The 18065-nt window shown below is 44.7% G+C and overlaps 1 protein-coding gene across 5 annotated transcripts in view; it reads right to left on the minus strand.

Moving 5' to 3' along the window:
* Window positions 1–578: 578 nt before the first annotated feature.
* The window catches only part of LOC135390878 (oxysterol-binding protein-related protein 9-like), a 32014-nt gene continuing 14527 nt past the window's right edge, over window positions 579–18065 (minus strand). For 3 of the 5 annotated variants that reach the window (XM_064620830.1, XM_064620833.1, XM_064620832.1), the window contains exons 6-21: window positions 17214–17291; window positions 16495–16545; window positions 15735–15816; window positions 15541–15665; window positions 14166–14283; window positions 14006–14090; window positions 12381–12481; window positions 11719–11748; window positions 11424–11586; window positions 10346–10508; window positions 10178–10262; window positions 8723–8897; window positions 8098–8194; window positions 7607–7821; window positions 4919–5054; window positions 579–2872 (exon numbers count right to left, since the gene is read on the minus strand). In XM_064620830.1, the coding sequence (XP_064476900.1) occupies window positions 2795–2872; window positions 4919–5054; window positions 7607–7821; window positions 8098–8194; window positions 8723–8897; window positions 10178–10262; window positions 10346–10508; window positions 11424–11586; window positions 11719–11748; window positions 12381–12481; window positions 14006–14090; window positions 14166–14283; window positions 15541–15665; window positions 15735–15816; window positions 16495–16545; window positions 17214–17291 (1782 nt within the window). In that variant the 3' untranslated portion in view covers window positions 579–2794. Of the gene's footprint in view, window positions 2873–4918; window positions 5055–7606; window positions 7822–8097; window positions 8195–8722; window positions 8898–10177; window positions 10263–10345; window positions 10509–11423; window positions 11587–11718; window positions 11749–12380; window positions 12482–14005; window positions 14091–14165; window positions 14284–15540; window positions 15666–15734; window positions 15817–16494; window positions 16546–17213; window positions 17292–17365; window positions 18054–18065 lie in introns of those variants that run through there. The other 2 variants (XM_064620834.1, XM_064620831.1) reach the window with 2 other exon arrangements.

Genomic DNA, 18065 nt, shown 5'->3' on the forward strand with positions numbered 1-18065 from the left:
ACAAAGCGTTTTTAGGCAAAGCACCAACATAGGAAATAACCGGTCCACACAGGGGATTGAAATGAACGAGCTCGAATATAGCATCATAAGGGAATCAACAAGGTTGAACTAGACTGTCGACATCTTGGTCCAAAATCACCAGAGTTTGCAACAAGGCTAAAAACACCCCTGGTGGCGGTAACCTGAACTAATTCAAGGCCACGTTGGAGGTCAAGCAATGTCAAACAAGGTCAAATGCATCCAAAATTGAGAGTTCAATTTTCACTAAATCGAATGGACTCGTCCGGGGGTGGGAGGACACCCCCTGGAAGAGTCCACTAATGGACTCGTCGAGGGGGTGTCCTGCCCACCCCCGGACGAGTCCATTACCGGAAGCAAAGAAGACGGGCCATTTATAGATGTGAAACACCCCAGATAAAGGAAAAAATGGGAAAGGGGAGCGAGGAAGACCGGAAAGCACCATGCAAGTCGTCCAGGGTTGCCAACGGAACAAAGCGTTTTTAGGCAAAGCACCAACATAGGAAATAACCGGTCCAGCAGGTGCGATTTAACAAGAACCACCACATTTAAGACACACATGAACGAGTCAAACTGCTTTAATTATAACAAGGACCCTTCTGTACATCAGGTCACAGAAACCCTGACTAGTTATTCAAAGGTAATACAGAAACTGACAAAGCAACCGGCACCTCCACAACTTAAAACCATCACATTGGCAATTACAAAATACTCTCCTAAATTGCTAGATGATATGCTATAGATGTCAGTATATCACACAACACTAGGTAACTGCATGCACAATTATTACCTAGAAATTGCATAATGGTCAAATTTGTTGCTACTTGCATTATGCAGATTTGCTCATTTGGACTTTATAAACGAGAATGTTTTCGAGATGCTGGATGGGGAGTTTCATCGCCGGGGCCGATACTCTACCCCATTGCTGGGGGTGATGCGGGGAATTAAATAGTCAGCCCCTTCACAATATGAATCGAAGCCCTGTGGTATCCAGAAAGGGAGAGAGAGCTTTGAGGGCAGAGCATTGGTGGACTGGATGTGGCCAGGGACCAAGCAATTTTGTGAGAGAGGGAGATGGGGGGAGGAGGAGAGTCGAGCTCGTTAAGGGATCCGGAGAGTACGGTTCGGGAAGGTTGATAGTGTGTTTAGCAAAATCAAAAGCTGGATGAAAGCACAATTCACCTTTACTCACCTCTTTCTTTCATGTAACAGGTAGTAAAGAAATCATTAAACAAACGGTAGAGCTATATAGAAAATGTAGAAAATAGTCGTCTCTCTGTCCAGCTAGGGCTACCAAAATAGGATAGCTTGTTGCAAACCGTATAAAATGCACATATAAACGAGCATACATTCTGCACTGAGCTCTGTAAACAAAAAAACGCAAATGGAATGCAAGCGATTCGTAATTAACGCAGCAAAATGGACAATCAGCAGACCTTGTTGCATTGTCTTTTCTGCCTGCACATGACTGAACAACAGTAGAGAATGACTTTGAGGGCACTTCCCTGAGCATTTATCAAACACAAAATGTATTCGACCTATTGTCATCAAACAATGCATTAATCAGGAGTGGATGAAAGTGACGATGCGGTCTGGTGCGAAATTTTTCATTTCAGTATAAGCCCTTGACAGCGACGGCTGCGTGGTTAAACACAATATTTCATGCTCAACCGAAACGTATCAAAATCAACTTATTAAATACTCAGAACTGGTTAACCATAGACATGTCCAACGCTGTTAACCATGACAAAAAAAAAAAAAAAAACTACAAGAAGCACTTTACTACAATGTAGCCATAACATACCGTACACACTGTAGACACCTCATACAAATGCAGCATTATATAAAATTTCATACAAATCTGACTGAAATTTAAATAACCACAACCAGCCAGAAATGAAGTTACGAACCCGATGATAAGAAAAGCAAGAGAACTGGGCTGCAGAGCATGATGCAAGCGCAAGCATGTTTTCAGCGGATCAAATATGCTTCAGTACCGACAGGCACCAGACCAACTAGTTGCCATTTCTACAGGTTTTCCCGGCGATTTTAATGCAAGTTACAGCTAAATTAATCCATGTCCCATAAAGTTTGCATGGCGTGTGGATTAATTTCGATGGCGCTTGGACTAAAATCACCGGGAAAACCTGTAGTTTTTGCCTTTAACGCTTATCGCCAATTGTTAAATGTGTTAAATGGTTAAGTACTCCTACACTGAAATTACGACTTCGCAGAGCACCAATAAAAGAATATTGCTCCTCTAAGAGCATGCACTCAGCCGCACCTAATATGTAACCCAAATCACACATTTTTCTACAGAAAGTCTAACTAGGTCCTTACAAAACAAAACAAAACATCCTTTCACAGATTATGTTCGATGTGGAAAGGGAGAGTACTGCACATTGCACCGATATCATATCCGACTGAAACCGGGCTACCCTCTAGATGCGATCTACAAGCTTTCCTTCCTGCATATAGCGTTACAAAAGAGATAAAAACTAAATAAAAGAGTTGTAGGTAGCGCTGCGCCAACTTTTAATTTATTTGCAGCAAGTTCCTTGCGCCGTACGTGCAGAAGACGGCGTACGCCCCTTCTGCTGTGAGACTCATTTCAGACAGGGCCAAAGATGTCGGCAGTACAGGTGCAGTTCCTTTGTACTAGCTACGCCGCAGACACAGAAGTTTGAGGGCAACCCTCTACCTGTCCACCCCCCACACCGGCACACCCTTGCATCACAACATTTCCACTCAGAGTCAGGCGAGCTGAGGCGTGATGCTATCTTCTATGTTGCCGTGCCAACCGCTTTTGCAGAGAGTTCGTGTACACCCAATGTTCGCCCACTTCCTTGAACACCTGAAAGTTGTGAGAGGGAAACATTGCAGGCTTCTATTAACATCACACCAGCACTTTGCATGTTTGTGTAACAAAACTGTTCTTTAGAGGGACGGTCTCGTACCCCCCCTTTACCTCTCCTAAAGTGTACCATTCGATTGCCCCTTGTTGAAAGTGGAATAGTGCGAGCCTGCGAATGCACGTCACGGTTATTAAGTAAACAAGTTAAACTGATAAAGATTGCACTGCATGCCGCTATCTGTGTTGGCAACAATAAGAATGGCTACGTTGCCCAGCAGGAAACTCCGTGATTGGATGCCGAAGTGATTGGGGACCATGGGGAACTGTTGTAGGTTTACTTTCAGTTCTCAAGCAAAAGACGCATATTCTAAGAAGTGGCCTACTTGCTGGTTTAGAACAACTGTGTCAGTCCTTAGAGACGGTTTGTGGCTTTAACTAAAGCCGCAGGCCAGCCCCACCCACAAATCGTTTAGAAACGAAGCATCGCTGACAACGTACATGAAGGAGGAGCACGTGTTTATTACAAAATCGCGTTAAATACTCGTAGAAGGAACACACGTGACTTAGCTTCCATGTATCTGATTATATGCCAGATTCTCTCTAGAATATAGCAAATTACAACGAAATATTGTTAAACCTCGATATAATGAACCTCATTCTAACGAAATCCGCGATGTAGCGAAATATTACCGGTTCGTCAACTTCTCGCCATGGAAAAACGCAAGGTGCTTTCGCTTGAGGACAAGGCGAAAATCTTACAAGCTGTCTCGGATGGAGCAAAGAAGAAGGATGTTGCAGCTCAATACGGAATACAGCGGAGTTCACTGTCGACGATTCTGAAGGCGAAGGATTCCATGAAGTGTATCCGAGTGGGTTACAGCAATATACCACATTTAATACTGATCAATAAGGCTACATGTCGAGTACGAGCGAGTGGCTCCGATGCTCGAAGGAAACCGACTGCCAAGCGAGGTGAGAGTCCATCCCGACAGCGGAGGTGCACTCTGACCCGATGTTATGGGTGCCCCGAATGTGGGCCTCTCCGTGTGGAATGCACCATTGGCATGGGTGCCGAGACTATCGTCTTTTAAACCGCATGTCTGGCACACAACAGAAAGCGAAAGAAACAAGCGACGTAAGATGACGTGGACCAAGCGCTTTTTTCGTGGTTCATGGGGTCCGTGGGGACTCCGCCGTTGTCGCAACGGAAGAAGTGATGGACGATTCGATCGTTCAGGATGTTGGAGGGCGCGCGGAGGATCATGACAGTGACGACGATCAAGATCCCTGTGGGGTTCCAAGAACCTGTGAAGTGCTTGGCATAATAGAAGTGCTGAGGCGGTATGCAGACTACTCAAAGTGACGATGTGCTACAATGCTCGAATGTTGTGTGACCCCGACATTGATGACAAACATGACGCAGACAAAAGTCAGACTACCTTGGACACAAATAAATGTCTTTTTTGCCTCCTTCCCTCATCCTGGCTCCCCAAAGCACTTCTAAGGTATTTCTGCATGCAATGCAATTTCAATATAACGAATTAAACTGCGTATTTTATCAACTTCGTTATATCGAGGTTTAACTGCTACACTGAAATTTTGAGGTCATCCCATCCCATCCCATCCCAGACATCTTAATCCCAGACACAGATACAGACATACAAAAACACTGTGCAACCTGGTACAGGTTGGGACAAAAGTTTACGGAACACGCGAGCGACGTACTTTTTCTTCGGTGCGACAACCTAGCGGCTGCCGGAAGAGGGAGAGTTCACTGTTTCGGAGGGACGAGAGGGTGGGCTGTTAGCGACACACTGTGGTACTTCCTGCGTCAGTTGGGTGTGCCTGGGAAGTGGAAGCTACCGCTGTGTACCGCTAACAGCGGACCCTTCCACCCCTCCGAAACAGTGAACTCACCCTTTTCCAGCATCCGCTGGCGTGTCGCACTGAAGAAAAATTACCCCGCTTGCGTGTTCCGCAAACTTTTGTCCCAACCTGTACCATGTGAGCACATTCTATACCGGTCATATTGTAGTGAGGACTGACCCTTGGCGTCCACGTTCCATTGGTGTCCTTCCTTTCCTTGGCTTCGGCTCGCTGCTTCTCTTCCAACTGGGCCTTGGCGTCTGTTGCCACATTCACATCTTTGTTCTTCAGGGCCAGAGTCACATCCTTCCATAACCTGATGTCAAAAGTGCTATTTCAGAGACCCACACTACATGCACGGAGAGTAAAAAAAAAAGTGCTGTTTCCACTACGTCCTCTTGTAAACAGCTGACTGGCACTGTTCCTTTCTTTCCTATCAAAAAGCGGCTGTTTTAATTAGTCGTGTCTCGTTTATCAGATATCTGGAAAACTCGTTTTCCAACATTACCGAGAACGAACCTGCTGCTGCCATTGGATTTTGTCTCGCTTATCTGGAAACCGTTATCCGTATCCGGACAGCAAGTACGGGGGGCCAATCTTCACTCCTATTCGTTCATCTGGAAACGTGTCAACGTCTCCTGCCCCCGGTATGCTCGGTGTTCGTAATATTAGTTGGTAATATAGTAATATTTTAGTTGGTTGATTTCTTTTGATACGAATTTCAGAGGATACCAATGTTTTCCGTTACCCCATGAGAGAAATTCGCGGGTTGGGCAAACAGAGTCCGAAATATCGAGCGACGGAGCTGCACGGCGTCCGAAATTTTGGACGTTCTTGTACATCACCTCTATGGGACCCGCGGCCGTTCCGCGAACGAGTCCGAATAATCGAGCATGTCCGAAAAATCGGTCGGCGACTGTAGTCGGATATTCGGAAATCTCAATATTGGGTATTCGATTCGTGATTGAAATACCTCGAGTGATTGATATCTGATTCTAGTTCGAGAACTCGAATAACCGCACACCCCTAAAAATAAGGGATTCCGTGAAATTCCGTGCCAAACAAAGGATTCTGCGATGAATTCCGGATTCCGCAATATTTCGCGGAATCGCAGAAAAACCGGGGCCTTAACAATACCTTTGAAGTGCAGCTGGAAGCCAATTACATGTTACTGCCACGTTAGTGCCAAGAGCCAATTAATGCTACTTATACAAAGGAATTTTGCATTGCGCACGAGGCAGACTGAATGGAAATTCGCCCAGAAATGCAAGACGGGATGCCACTGGGGGATGCTTTGTTGACAGTATTCCATGGTTCCTGCCTGGTACTAAACTAACCAATGGTGAAAAATGGTGAAAGAAAAGAGCACTTTTGCTTTTGCCATTTTAAGAATGAACTGTCTGGCCTACAGCACAAAATCAGAGACTGTGCAGAGGAAAGCTTCTGTAGCAATTTTGCTACAAACAATAAGGTAAACTCTGCACATTTCAGAAAATTCTGTTGCTTTTAAAATATGTTTTCTTCTTGTGCTCATCTACATTATGACGAGGGCTCCCGGTTAGTACATATTTCGGGTACCCAGCAAAAATGAACGCAAGAACAAATTACAGTAATAAAAGATTGAATCTGCTTATAACATCGTGAGACGACAAGATTCTCTGTCAGCTATATTCACCACGCCTCGTAATACCTCGGAAAATGTAATCACCGAAAACCCTAGTTATGACCATACACAAGTCTGTGCATGCCAATTGTACAGCTTATTGTTACTCTTACTATTGTTACTACAGTCGTTATTACTCCAGTAGCACTTATTCTTACACTATACCAGACAAATTGGGTTTCTATCAACATCCCCGTCCCTCTTAGGAAAATCCAAGTTGGATGCTCAAGGATATCTACAGTTGTACCACAACTCTGTCTGGCTTCTTATGACTCTACTATTTCACAACGGGGTCATTTCAGTTGGTGGGCACTTTCAAATAAATGAACTGCCCCATGACCAATTATCAGCTCTCGGACAAGGATGGAGGAAGGATTGCATATGGTGATGGAGACCACTGTTCCGAGTACTCGTATAATGATGTTAGACGTTGTCCCGTGCGCGTAACCTCACGGCCAAAACCACCGCCGCGATAAGATACTGTAGCATCTTGATACAAATCTCATGGGGTAGAGGAAAAAAATCGCATAATATCGCATAATTTGAAATTCGTATAAAAAGAATTAAACCAAAATAAAAATTGAGGCAAGCAAATAGACAGAGACTGTTCATTTTCTATTACTGTCGGTGGTGGTGGTGGTGGTGGTGGTGGTGGTGGTGGTGGTGAAAGGGCTCACCGTTGTCGGCCTCACATAGGTGGGCAATGTCACTACTACGACACGGTCACGACAACGATCGGTGGTAACGCTTTTGTGTCTCCGAATTTGGCCAATGCCAATAGAGATGATCCAAAAGGCCCAGCACGTGCTTTCCACCCGCGAGTCACGCGACAGTGTTCTGAAGCGAGCTTCTCCTAAAGCACGCAGGCGTTAGGTGAAGCCGACTTGCGGAACTGGGATGTGTAATGTTGCCAGAAGTCGTCCTGATATGTTCCCTGGTCCCCTCCACGAGTTCCGGTCGCTGTGCTCCGAAGCCAGTATGATGTCACACAGCTTCGCGGGGTGGCACACGACTTTTCAGGGACGCACTGTTTAGGTCAACCCTCGCTAACGATGTGCCCCCATATAACGATGGAATTCGCGATTCCTGTCAATACCGTTACACGCGGGCTTTGCTGTATTGGTTAAGTTAGTGGTTTTCTCCCCATATAAGGGGGAATTGCAGATTAAACAAACAGCAACTTGTGAGGCTCCACTGTGAAATACCTGCGTGACTCGTATTCCTCCTGTTCCGTGATGGATTTCACGATTTTCTTCACAATGGGAAGGGTCGTGGTGTCCACAAAGGGCTCTTCCTGTCCGCTCGGATATTTGGCCGTCATCACTCCGTTCCACTCCCCGGTGATAGTGACAAACGACTGCTTGGTGTTCGGAAGGAATATGTCCGCCGTTATCTGGTGACGCTTCCCGCCTATGATGGGCTGAAACAGAAGCCTCACTCAATTGGGGACACACTGCATCAATCTGCCTCACTATGGCGGACACGTTGTGAAGACAACGCTTAGGGGAGCGCTGAGGTGGGAAATTGACTGGACTGACTGGAAAAATCAACCACAACCACAACTTTCCTGCAGTCGGTGTACAAAAGCTATTACAGCATACTCACGAAAAATCTGCCCCAGTGGTGACTGTTCTTTTGAGAAAAATACTAAACGACAGGAAACGAGTTAAGATAAACAAAACGCCATATGAGGTACCTTCGTATGGAACTGGATTGCAGCACTGTAACCCGTCTTGTTACACGTGATGTCGACGTTGCCGCCAAGCTCAATCCAAGGGACTGTGAATATTGACCTGATGAAGAAAGAACAGACAGACCCACTGAAGAAATGCATACGCCAACGAAGAGAGAACCTGACAAGTACGAGCAATCTTTTCTTGATGCAAGTTTTCATTAACTGAAGGGCACCACCTGCTTCTGTTAATCCAATTCTTTCAATTCTTCGCTCAACCAACAATCCAGCCTTAAAATATATGCTGGCATACGAGTGTAAACAGCTGCTGTCGATGCAATATTGTCTAGTGCCAGGATCGCTTGTATGACACATAACGTAGATAACACTAAAGCAAGTTGGCCATCGTTTCTTGAGCATTCATTTGTGGCTTTATCCACGCATGGTTACCCTAGTTCTATCAGAGTTCAGACTGCTGCTTTAGAATTCTGTGAGGTACCCTGAAGTAGGCCCTGAACAAAAAAAAAAAAACAAAAAAAAAATCGCTTTAATGTGTCCTGTCCTAATGGTGCCATCATAATCATTGGGGATTACACCACGGTGTCCGAACACATGTCATTCTTAGTCGCTTCTCATTAGCATGCATTACCTGCCATATCCACTGGGAAAGTTGACGAGGTACTCTTCTCCGTGCTTGAGGAACATAACGCACCCTTGGCCAATGTTGTGCACTCCAATGGACATGCCCAGGAACTTGGACTTTGTCCAAATGTGAGCACAGCAGGCTATGCCCTTCGTAACATTTTCCGCATAGAACGCAGACACTGCAAGAACACATTCACGTGTGAAGCCGTATGACATTGGTTGGGAATCAGGCACTCTACACTGCTGAACTGTTGGACGCATAAAGGGAGACTTCGAGCACCATACCGAACACAAACGACCCCATCGATACATCATTCGCGTTCATTTTGCGCAAGTAATTAACTCGTAAATGATGACAATAGCAAACCTATATACTGAAACGTGAAGAGCAGAAAACAGAGCTCCATACGACCGCGGTTCATCCGGAGGAGGACACCGCGACTTCAATCGGCACTGTCGTCTGCTTCGAAACCTGCATTCCTTCCTTGCCGGATTATGTCGGCAAGTGTGTTGCTTTCAGTGCCCTCTCGTTTCACAGAGGCGAAGCGCTCGCTTCGTAATAAACTGCTGCGACAGTGCTTCGGGGAGTGATGTTAGGGGTATTTTACAAGTACACTAGTAATATCTCTGGCAAGTGAGCGTTGCTCGTATTTCAGACGGCAGTGCAGGGAAGAAGGAAGCGCAGGAGGCACCTCGCCTGCACCAACAGGCAACCCGATACGTTCAGCTACATATGCGTTGAGTGGGGCAAAAGCCTCTGCGTATGGCCGTGCGTCAAAGTGGTATCAAACTCTCGCAAAAGTAGAAAGACACTAAACATCTTCTGTTATACATAACCCAAGTACAAATAGTATAATCATTATGATATATTAGCATTAGAATAGTCATTATGACTAATAAAATGCTCCTAACTTTCCACAATTCACCGGGTGTATACATCGTTTATGAAGCCTCACTCATCTTGGCACGCAGTTGTAATTTTTGCCCATACTTCGAAGGGTTAAACAGTTGGAGCAAGCATATTGCAACTATTTTAGTACACATCATTATACATAGAGCCTGAAGTTTTAAGTTTTTACCCGATTCTCCCCCGAATTTGCACCCCGAATTGAAGGTTGCCTCTTTAGGGTGGAACCCGATTTTTACCCGACAAATTGCCCTCACTGGGATGTCTGTAGGAACGCATTAATTTACTTGTTTGGCAGAAAAACTCAGTTACATCACCATTTGTACCAAACCACTACAGTTAGTTGAGTAACTGAGCCCGATTTCACCCCGAATTTAGCATACTGGAAGTTTTTTCACCCAAATTCACATGAATTTAGTGCACATGTTTGTTTACCTGATTTTTACCCCCCGAATTTAGAAAAAAATATTCCCCGAAAACTTCAGGCTCTAATTATACACAACACAAACGTATGTCGTGCCTAACGGGTGTAACAGAAACGTCGCTGCTTACCAGGTGGATGATGAGAAACTTGTTCCGCAATAAACGTGAGGTCGTCGTTGCAGGCCCAAGGAACGGGGCCATCTGTTACAGGTTTCTGGCAGCACAAAGCATTACAAGTTGGAATATTAAGAGCCTGTCAGTGAGGTTTCGCCAGTCTCTCATTTCTTTAAAACTTACCCCACCGGGGCTACCGGTCTTCCAGTAGCATCGGAAAATCTCGCCCAGAATGGGGTTATAGGGCTTTTTAGCCACGGCACTTTTGCGACCAGCATGGAACGCGGACAGGTACCACCTCACCACTTCCACCATCCGATCTTTAGGGTCGGCATGATCTACAATGCTGCGGAAACAATGAGCATACTTTATGGCATGCTTCTTAGGCGTTTCATGAGACATGTTTACGTGTTTGCATTTCATTCCTTTCATTTGTGTATGTGGCACCATCATCACCTGGCATGAATCGAGGCTCAGTACTTTTGTAACTGCAGACAATGAGGATTTGTGATCGTGTGCTTTCAAAGAACTTAAAACGGGGCTACACAAACAGTAAAAAAGCTATTATTTCGACAGTTTTACAATTCATATTTCCTGCAACAGCTTGCAGAGGATATTTTAACAACCCACCGAAATCGTTCCCGAAGCTATTTCAGCAGCCCAACAAAAGGGACCACCGAACGCCATATTTAACGTCCCACGCGGAAGATGGCGTGTCGAAGCAACCTGTGCCCCGCAGTTTTACGATTGCAAAAAAACTTTTTCTGCTCTACTCAACAATCAATGCACTACACTTAGAGCCTGAAGTTTTAGGGTTTTACCCGATTCTTCCCCGAATTGAAGGTTGCCTCTTTAGGGTGAAACCCGATTTTTACCAGGCAAATTACCTTCTCTGGGATGTCTGTAGGAATGCACCAACTTACTTGTTTGGCAGAAAAATGCAGTTACATCACCGTTTGTACCAAACCGCTAGTTTGAACTAGTTTGTACTAGTGTGGTTTGAACTACCAAACCACTAGTTTGAACTAGTTTGCACTAGTAACTAGTTTGAATAACTGAGCCCGATTTCTCCCCGAGTTTAGCACAATGAAAGTTTTTTCACCCGAATTCGCATGAATTTAGTGCACATGTTTATTTACCCGATTTTTACACCCCGAATTTAGAAAAAAATATTTCCCGAAAACTTCAGGCTCTAACTACACTAAACTTGCACATTACACATTCTTCAATAGCACCAGAGTGACTCGAAAGACGTACTCACTTGACAAAAAGGTTTGGGTGTGCAAAGAAGTCGGCGTACATCTCCAGAAGGGAGCGCCGTTCCAAGATGAACGTGGGTAGCGTCACCCTGGTGAGGTCCATGCCAATGCGCAACTGCGACAGGACATGGGAGAAGACACTCTTCTGGTTCTCCAAGGAACCTACTGCACCAAGCAGAGGCCACACCACGGTCACCATAACAAAAGGCAGGCGGAGTGAAAGAAAGCCATGCGGGGAAGGGAAGGCGGAGAGGAAACTCAGAGGCACAAGGGATAGAACAACACAAGAGTACTTACGTTCTTCCTCACTGTCATCCTCGTAGGCAGCTGCAAACAGAGATGGTGATGAAAGCGTTGCGAGGGGACCAAACCACAACCGTATCGATTGCAAATACTGGTTTCATATCAGGGTGTCTACCAAACTGCGGCCTTCAAATTCCCTGACTTTTCCAGGTTTTCCCTGATTATTTCGAGCGAATTCCCTGACAAAATCAAAATGGAGCTTGGTTCCTGCTCCTACGTTTTGATACAGATCCCTCATAAAAAAAAGACCATCTATTAAGTATTAGCGAGCTATCCTAATTTTCTGGCCTCAGAGGTCGTACTGGCAAACTGCTACTCGCGGAAACGTTGCTGCGGCATCGCCGGTCAACCACCGGTCGGCGCTCGCGAATTCGCCGTGCATCATCGTGGTACTTGTCCGCGATTTTCCCCGACTTCACCTGCTTTTTGGCCAAATTCCCTGACAATCCCCCCGACTTTTCCAGTCACATCAAAATTCCCTGACAATTCCCTGTTTTCCAGCTTTTCCAGGTTGGTAGACACCCTGTATGTAAGGTGTATATAAGGTGTATATAAGGCGTATATAAGGCGTATATAAGGCGTATATAAGGTGTATATAAGGTGAGATCTTGAGAAGTCATGCCACTGGCCACGATTCTAAGTCACAAAGCACCTACCATCATAAGCGCTTGCGGGAGCAGCGCTGGTAGAGGCCGGCTTGACGGATGGTTGGACAGACATGTTGCTCACAGGCGGGGGGATAGTTATGGATTTTCGTCTGCAACGGCACGAAAGCAACGACACCTTGAGTCTTTATAGAGTATATAGAGCAGCATCATGCAGGTTAGCGAGGTACGGCGGAAAAACTAGAGAGCAAGAAATCAAATACGGTAAAAAACAGAAAAACAGAAGTTTTCGAAAGGACTTAAAAAGTAGCACAGAAGTCATTTTTAACACCCTGTTTCCTTCCTATAAAACTGTTAAGTAGGCCAGTAAGATGCAACACGTGAAGTAATTTACACCACAGAGTCATAATTATCACGGAATTTGATTTTAAAGTACGCCGAAAAAAATACCGGTTTCGATCCCTGCTTCCGGGAGGCGCCGTTCATGTTTGGCAGATGGTCGGATATTCGGATATCTGAATATAGGGTATTCGATTCGATTCGATTCGATTAAACACTTCGAGTGATTTATATCCGATTCGAATTCGAAAACTCGAATATCCGCACACGCCGAAAAATGAGGGATTCAGTGAAATCCTGTGCCAAACGAAGGATTCCGCGACGAATTTTGGATTCTGCAATATTTCGCGGAATCGCGGAAAACCCAGGGCCTTAACCATCACTATCGTTCCCATCTACGTGGTTGAAGACAGAAGAAGCACATTTGAGAAAGTTCTGTCTGGAAGGGAAGCTGGCCCTCAAGCAGACTTGTGCGTAACGCATTACTAGTAACTGCGTTACTTGTAATCAATTACATTTTTGAATAATTTTTCGAGTAATCGGTTACTTTTCTGAGTAATTGATTACTCAGTAATTGATTACTTTTCCGGCAGAGGTTAACTTACCTTTCAGATGAACTGCCCCAAGTCAAGCCCCTCGTGCGGTCAGCCTTTGTTGGGCCGCTCTACTATAGCAAGCGGAGGTCACTGTAATAAAGTTTCAGGGTCTCTCTCCCTAATCTCTTCCTACACCAGTGTGATGGTACCCGAAGCTTCGGAAGTTTAGTTACTCTTGGGGAAGTTCCACGCAATGTTCTTCCACAATCGGGTCAATGTGTTCCCGTGCGATAAATACAGTAGACGTACAGATCTACTTGTCCTAGGCATTTTTGTTTGTGTTATTTCAGCTGTACTGCTGTTGGACCTTTTCCTTTTTTCCTTTTCTTTTCTGAGGCACACAAAGACGGGTATAATTTGAGTGAATGCAGAGTAACGACCGGAGCAACGCGTTACTTTTCTACTCGTTACTCAACTACATTTGAAGTCGACTAATTGGTAACGGCAATCAATTACTTTCTCCGTACAAGTAATGGTAACAGTAATCAATTACTTTTTTCGAGTATCGGGCACAAGTCTGCCCTCAAGGTCCCATGGTAGTAAAGCCACTCTATGAAGTGGAGCAGTAACCATATGCACATTGAACTGTAACTGCGTATGTAACCGTAAAGGCACGATGAACTCGGACTTTCCGTCACTGTCGTAAACAACGCAACCCCATGGTCAGTATATTTGACTACATACAGTAGGACCATAAACAGACTCCACTGTACAACACCGGTACACCGAGAGGAAGCTTACGAGGTTTGTGTGTGTTCCCGTTCCTCCTGTGCGTCAAAGAAGTCCTCTTCCTCGTCACTGCTTGAATACGATAATGGAGGAACCACTGCAATGATGGGATGACAGTAGTAATGAATATGGCAGTAGTGATGACACTCATCGGTAGAATTCCGACACTCACCTTGAACACTGGACCGTTTTTCCGAGGGAATTACTACAGGCGTCTCTTCGTGAAATGTGCCCTCTAAATTCTGCTGCTTCGGAGATTCTGTCACCAGTGGAGGCGCTACGCACATTACCTACAACGTACAACACACTGAGAGTTGATGCAAATTCTGAGAGTTAATGAGAGTAAATGTAAGGCAAACACATTTTTGCAATGAAAGATGGAAGTCACTGAAAAGCTTAGCCAGCTGTAGGACTCCAACCCACATCTTCTGGATTACCGGTCCAGGGATCTACCAATTGAGCTAAGCTAACACGCCTTCTCAGCGACCTCCAGGGTGCGTCATCTGAAGGGACAAACCAGTCACACTCTCTCACTCACTAATCCTCCTGCCACTCTTACATTTTTGCACACTCATACACACATTCATACGACAGGGATCGATGCAAGCGGCAATTGTTGAACAAGAGAGAACTGATGCAACATTTTTGCTATCCATCTAAGGCCCAGATAAAAAAAAAACTATTAGCTCTTTCAGATTGCAGTACTTGCATGTGACGCCTTGCATACCTAAATGCTCTGTTCAATGCTATGCTGCCTCGAGGTGCAGCAAAAGTATAACTTTCAACTTATAAGACCCTCCGCCAGACTTCATGTTTTATTGTACAGTTCTGATTCAACATTCATGTGCGTATAAGAAATTAGTTGATCTCAGGATGCCGAAGCATTCACTTAAAAAATGTGTGAAATGTATCAGGATGCGGAAATGTTTTAACTCCACAGACCCCACTTACGGGGTGACTTTTCTACGTTAAAGGTATTTTTAAACAATCAATCTGAAGCTGAAAAACACCGTTTCCATAACCCATGTCATTGTCTGGTTACAGACTGACTCTGAAGTGGGACACATCACTGGTTTATCCCACGACCCCCTTCCACACACACCCAGAAAAAGATTTTATATAGAAATATACGAGGAACAAATATAGAATATACAGGGTGTCTCTCGAGAGACTGGTCAAAATTTTCACGTCGCAGTCTTCCCGCATATGGACCGCACTTTTCCCCAAAAAATGTTGTGCCACATTCGGGGGTGCGTGCAATGCGTAGGTTAAAAAAAATTGAAACACCACACTTAAATGGGAAATAAAGAGGTATACGAGAAGCACTTTTTTTAAATGCATCGCGATAAATTGCCGATATCACAAATGTGCACACGCTGTGCAGTCTCTGATGGAAAAACGCAACTCGGATATTCGAAAACGATTTCTGGCCAGCCTCTCAAGGCACGTCCTGTATGTGGCTGTATTCTGCAATATGTATATGCAATATCCCCACTACAGTGTTCCGACACCCTCCTGAAATCGAAAATCCTGCGCCTGCGTCATACCTTTTCCACCGACCTGCCGGTGGACTCCTCCTTTTCCTGGTCTTCCCCGTCTACTTCCCCGACACTGCTCTGGACCACTGCTCTTTGTTGTGCTGGCTCCGATGGTGCACTCACAAATTTTTCCTCTAGAAACACGGAAACACACGGTAACCTTTCCCTGGAGACACCGTTCGTTTGAATGTCGTGAAACTCACCAGAATTTCTTCTCAGAGGCAGGTGCACTTTGTCATCACGTCGCCGCTGCGGATAGACCCCATTTACTGGCTGGGCTGTGTTCTGCATGAAAAAAAAAACAAAAAAAACAATGGTTAGCTCACGTTCACTATGTTATTTCACACAATGGTCACTGCAGTTACACATTGAGTGTGCTACACCGCTGGGGAAAGTCACGGGTAGTCCTCAAGAAACTGGGACCAATTACGGCAAGTAAATGTCCCCAAGGTCAAGTTAAATAACTTTTGTCGGGTGCCTATGTCAAGTTGGAGCTTACAAAAAGTGTTGGTTACAAAATGAATCTGTCACATACTTCTACAGCTAGGATGGCAAACATTTCAATAATCTTGGTTTTAAAAAATTTACTCTCATGTGATTTCTAACTGTATTAAGGTGACTAGCATTAAGGAAACACTTTGCTTTGACAACCAAAATGTCTTTACTTTATACTTTATATCTTTAGTTTCTCGCTTTCAGTAATTATACTTTCTGAGGCATCCCAAACTGCAGCAGAAATAGACGAGAAAGAAAAGTATAGTGTTGCGAGGTTCAATTGGAATATTATATTGTTAGAGAACAGGATAACTTCTGCTTTTTGTCTATCCTTGCCCTAGCCTGGAAAACCTGAGAAAACATGCTAGCCAAAAACGAGAAATCCTACGTATAATTCATCGCTCTGCATCCTGGTGAAATTATTCGCAACAGCATATAGCAATACTATGTTACCAATGAAACAAGTACCTTGGCAATTTGAAGTAGTACAATGGTATGCTTGATTGTTTCCAAAAGTGCCTAGAAAAAGGAATTTTTAGACAATGCATCAGCATAGATTTGTTACATTAGTTTATAGTCATAGACAAATTTTTTTTTGCCTCTAGGAGCCAAGAAACCTGCCCGAATTACTCAGCAGCACAAAAGTAAAAGTTCAAATCTTTTTTCAAAGTGTGCGTTCAAATCTGTAAAGGTGGTTGAAAAAAAAAAAATTCAACATGCATCTGCGTCATAGCATGAACAGGAGATGGCACTTGTGACAAATTGTGCATCACACTGGTTCTACGTATTAGGGACTTGGAGACTCCAAGCGACACAAAAATATTTGGCACAACAAGCCGAGCGGACACATGTTTTGGACTACAAAAAGTTGATTATTGACTAACCATATTGACGAGCACGAAATGCAATAACTCGTAGTGGTCAAATACAATTATGAAGCAAAGAGTAGTTAAGATACAGTACCACCCTTGGTCAAGTTTACTATGGTAGCACCCAACATAAGAACGACGTAAGTACAGGCGTACAAAGATGTGCCGGCAATGCCCTTCACTGTTTTGAAAACGACTATAGTTATGTGGGATGCTTTGACATTATTGATGCACATCGTACGAAATTACTTTCAACAAATCCGTTGTATCTATGGCATAGTGCCTGACTAAATAACTTGTCAACCAAGTGCAACCTACATTGGCATTATTGCTAATTCCTGCCAGCTGTTTCTTCTCCCTGAGATCAGTCACTTTTTCCACATTGCACTCTAGGTCCTGAAAACAGAACATTTCAATAGACGCATCAAAACTGATCAACACGGTCTCATCCGGCACTTCACCGTCCTCACCGTTAATACCACGACACCACTCATACTGCCTTGGCATTCTGTCACTATTACACACCCACAGTCACTATCAGAGGGTCTGGCATCACTATCATCACCGGTATCCTTGGGAACTATTATTTGGCAGCAATCCCTTTCACGCTACAAAAATCAGACCTGTAACCCTCCACATTTACTGTCCACAAATTCAGTCCAGCAGACTGAACACTCAAAAGAGGCAAGCTGACCTTAAACAGGACGTTATCTGTAAAATACTTAATCCCCCCTCCCCCTGCATATCTGATACTGTACAGTCACGAAGTCCGCATTTCACAACTGCCGCCTCTTTTGCGCTAGCTGCAGACTACCCGCTGCTGCGAAGGGGGAGGTAACCTTTCACGAGATTACGATATTAATTCTCATCCAGCTCGCGATAAGTCGTACGACAGCAGTGTCGAGATTTGAACCACTATCTCTTGTCTTCCGCTACTCCAACACTTCCAATCAGGATCAGCGAAGCGGATGTTATCGTTCTCGCCCTCCCGAGGCTCCGGCGTTTCGAACTTCGCAGGCACAGCCGCGCTTTCCCACGGAACATGTTCACTGGCATTTTACTCTTCGATTTGACAGCCTTTGCCGTCGGCTGCGACCGCCAGCGGCGGAATCATCCTATCGTACCGTTTCGATCGCCCGTCTACGCTACAGGTGTGGTACGTTATCTATA

Source organism: Ornithodoros turicata, chromosome 4 (assembly GCF_037126465.1).
Source record: "Ornithodoros turicata isolate Travis chromosome 4, ASM3712646v1, whole genome shotgun sequence".
NCBI classification, from domain to species: Eukaryota; Metazoa; Arthropoda; class Arachnida; order Ixodida; family Argasidae; genus Ornithodoros; species Ornithodoros turicata.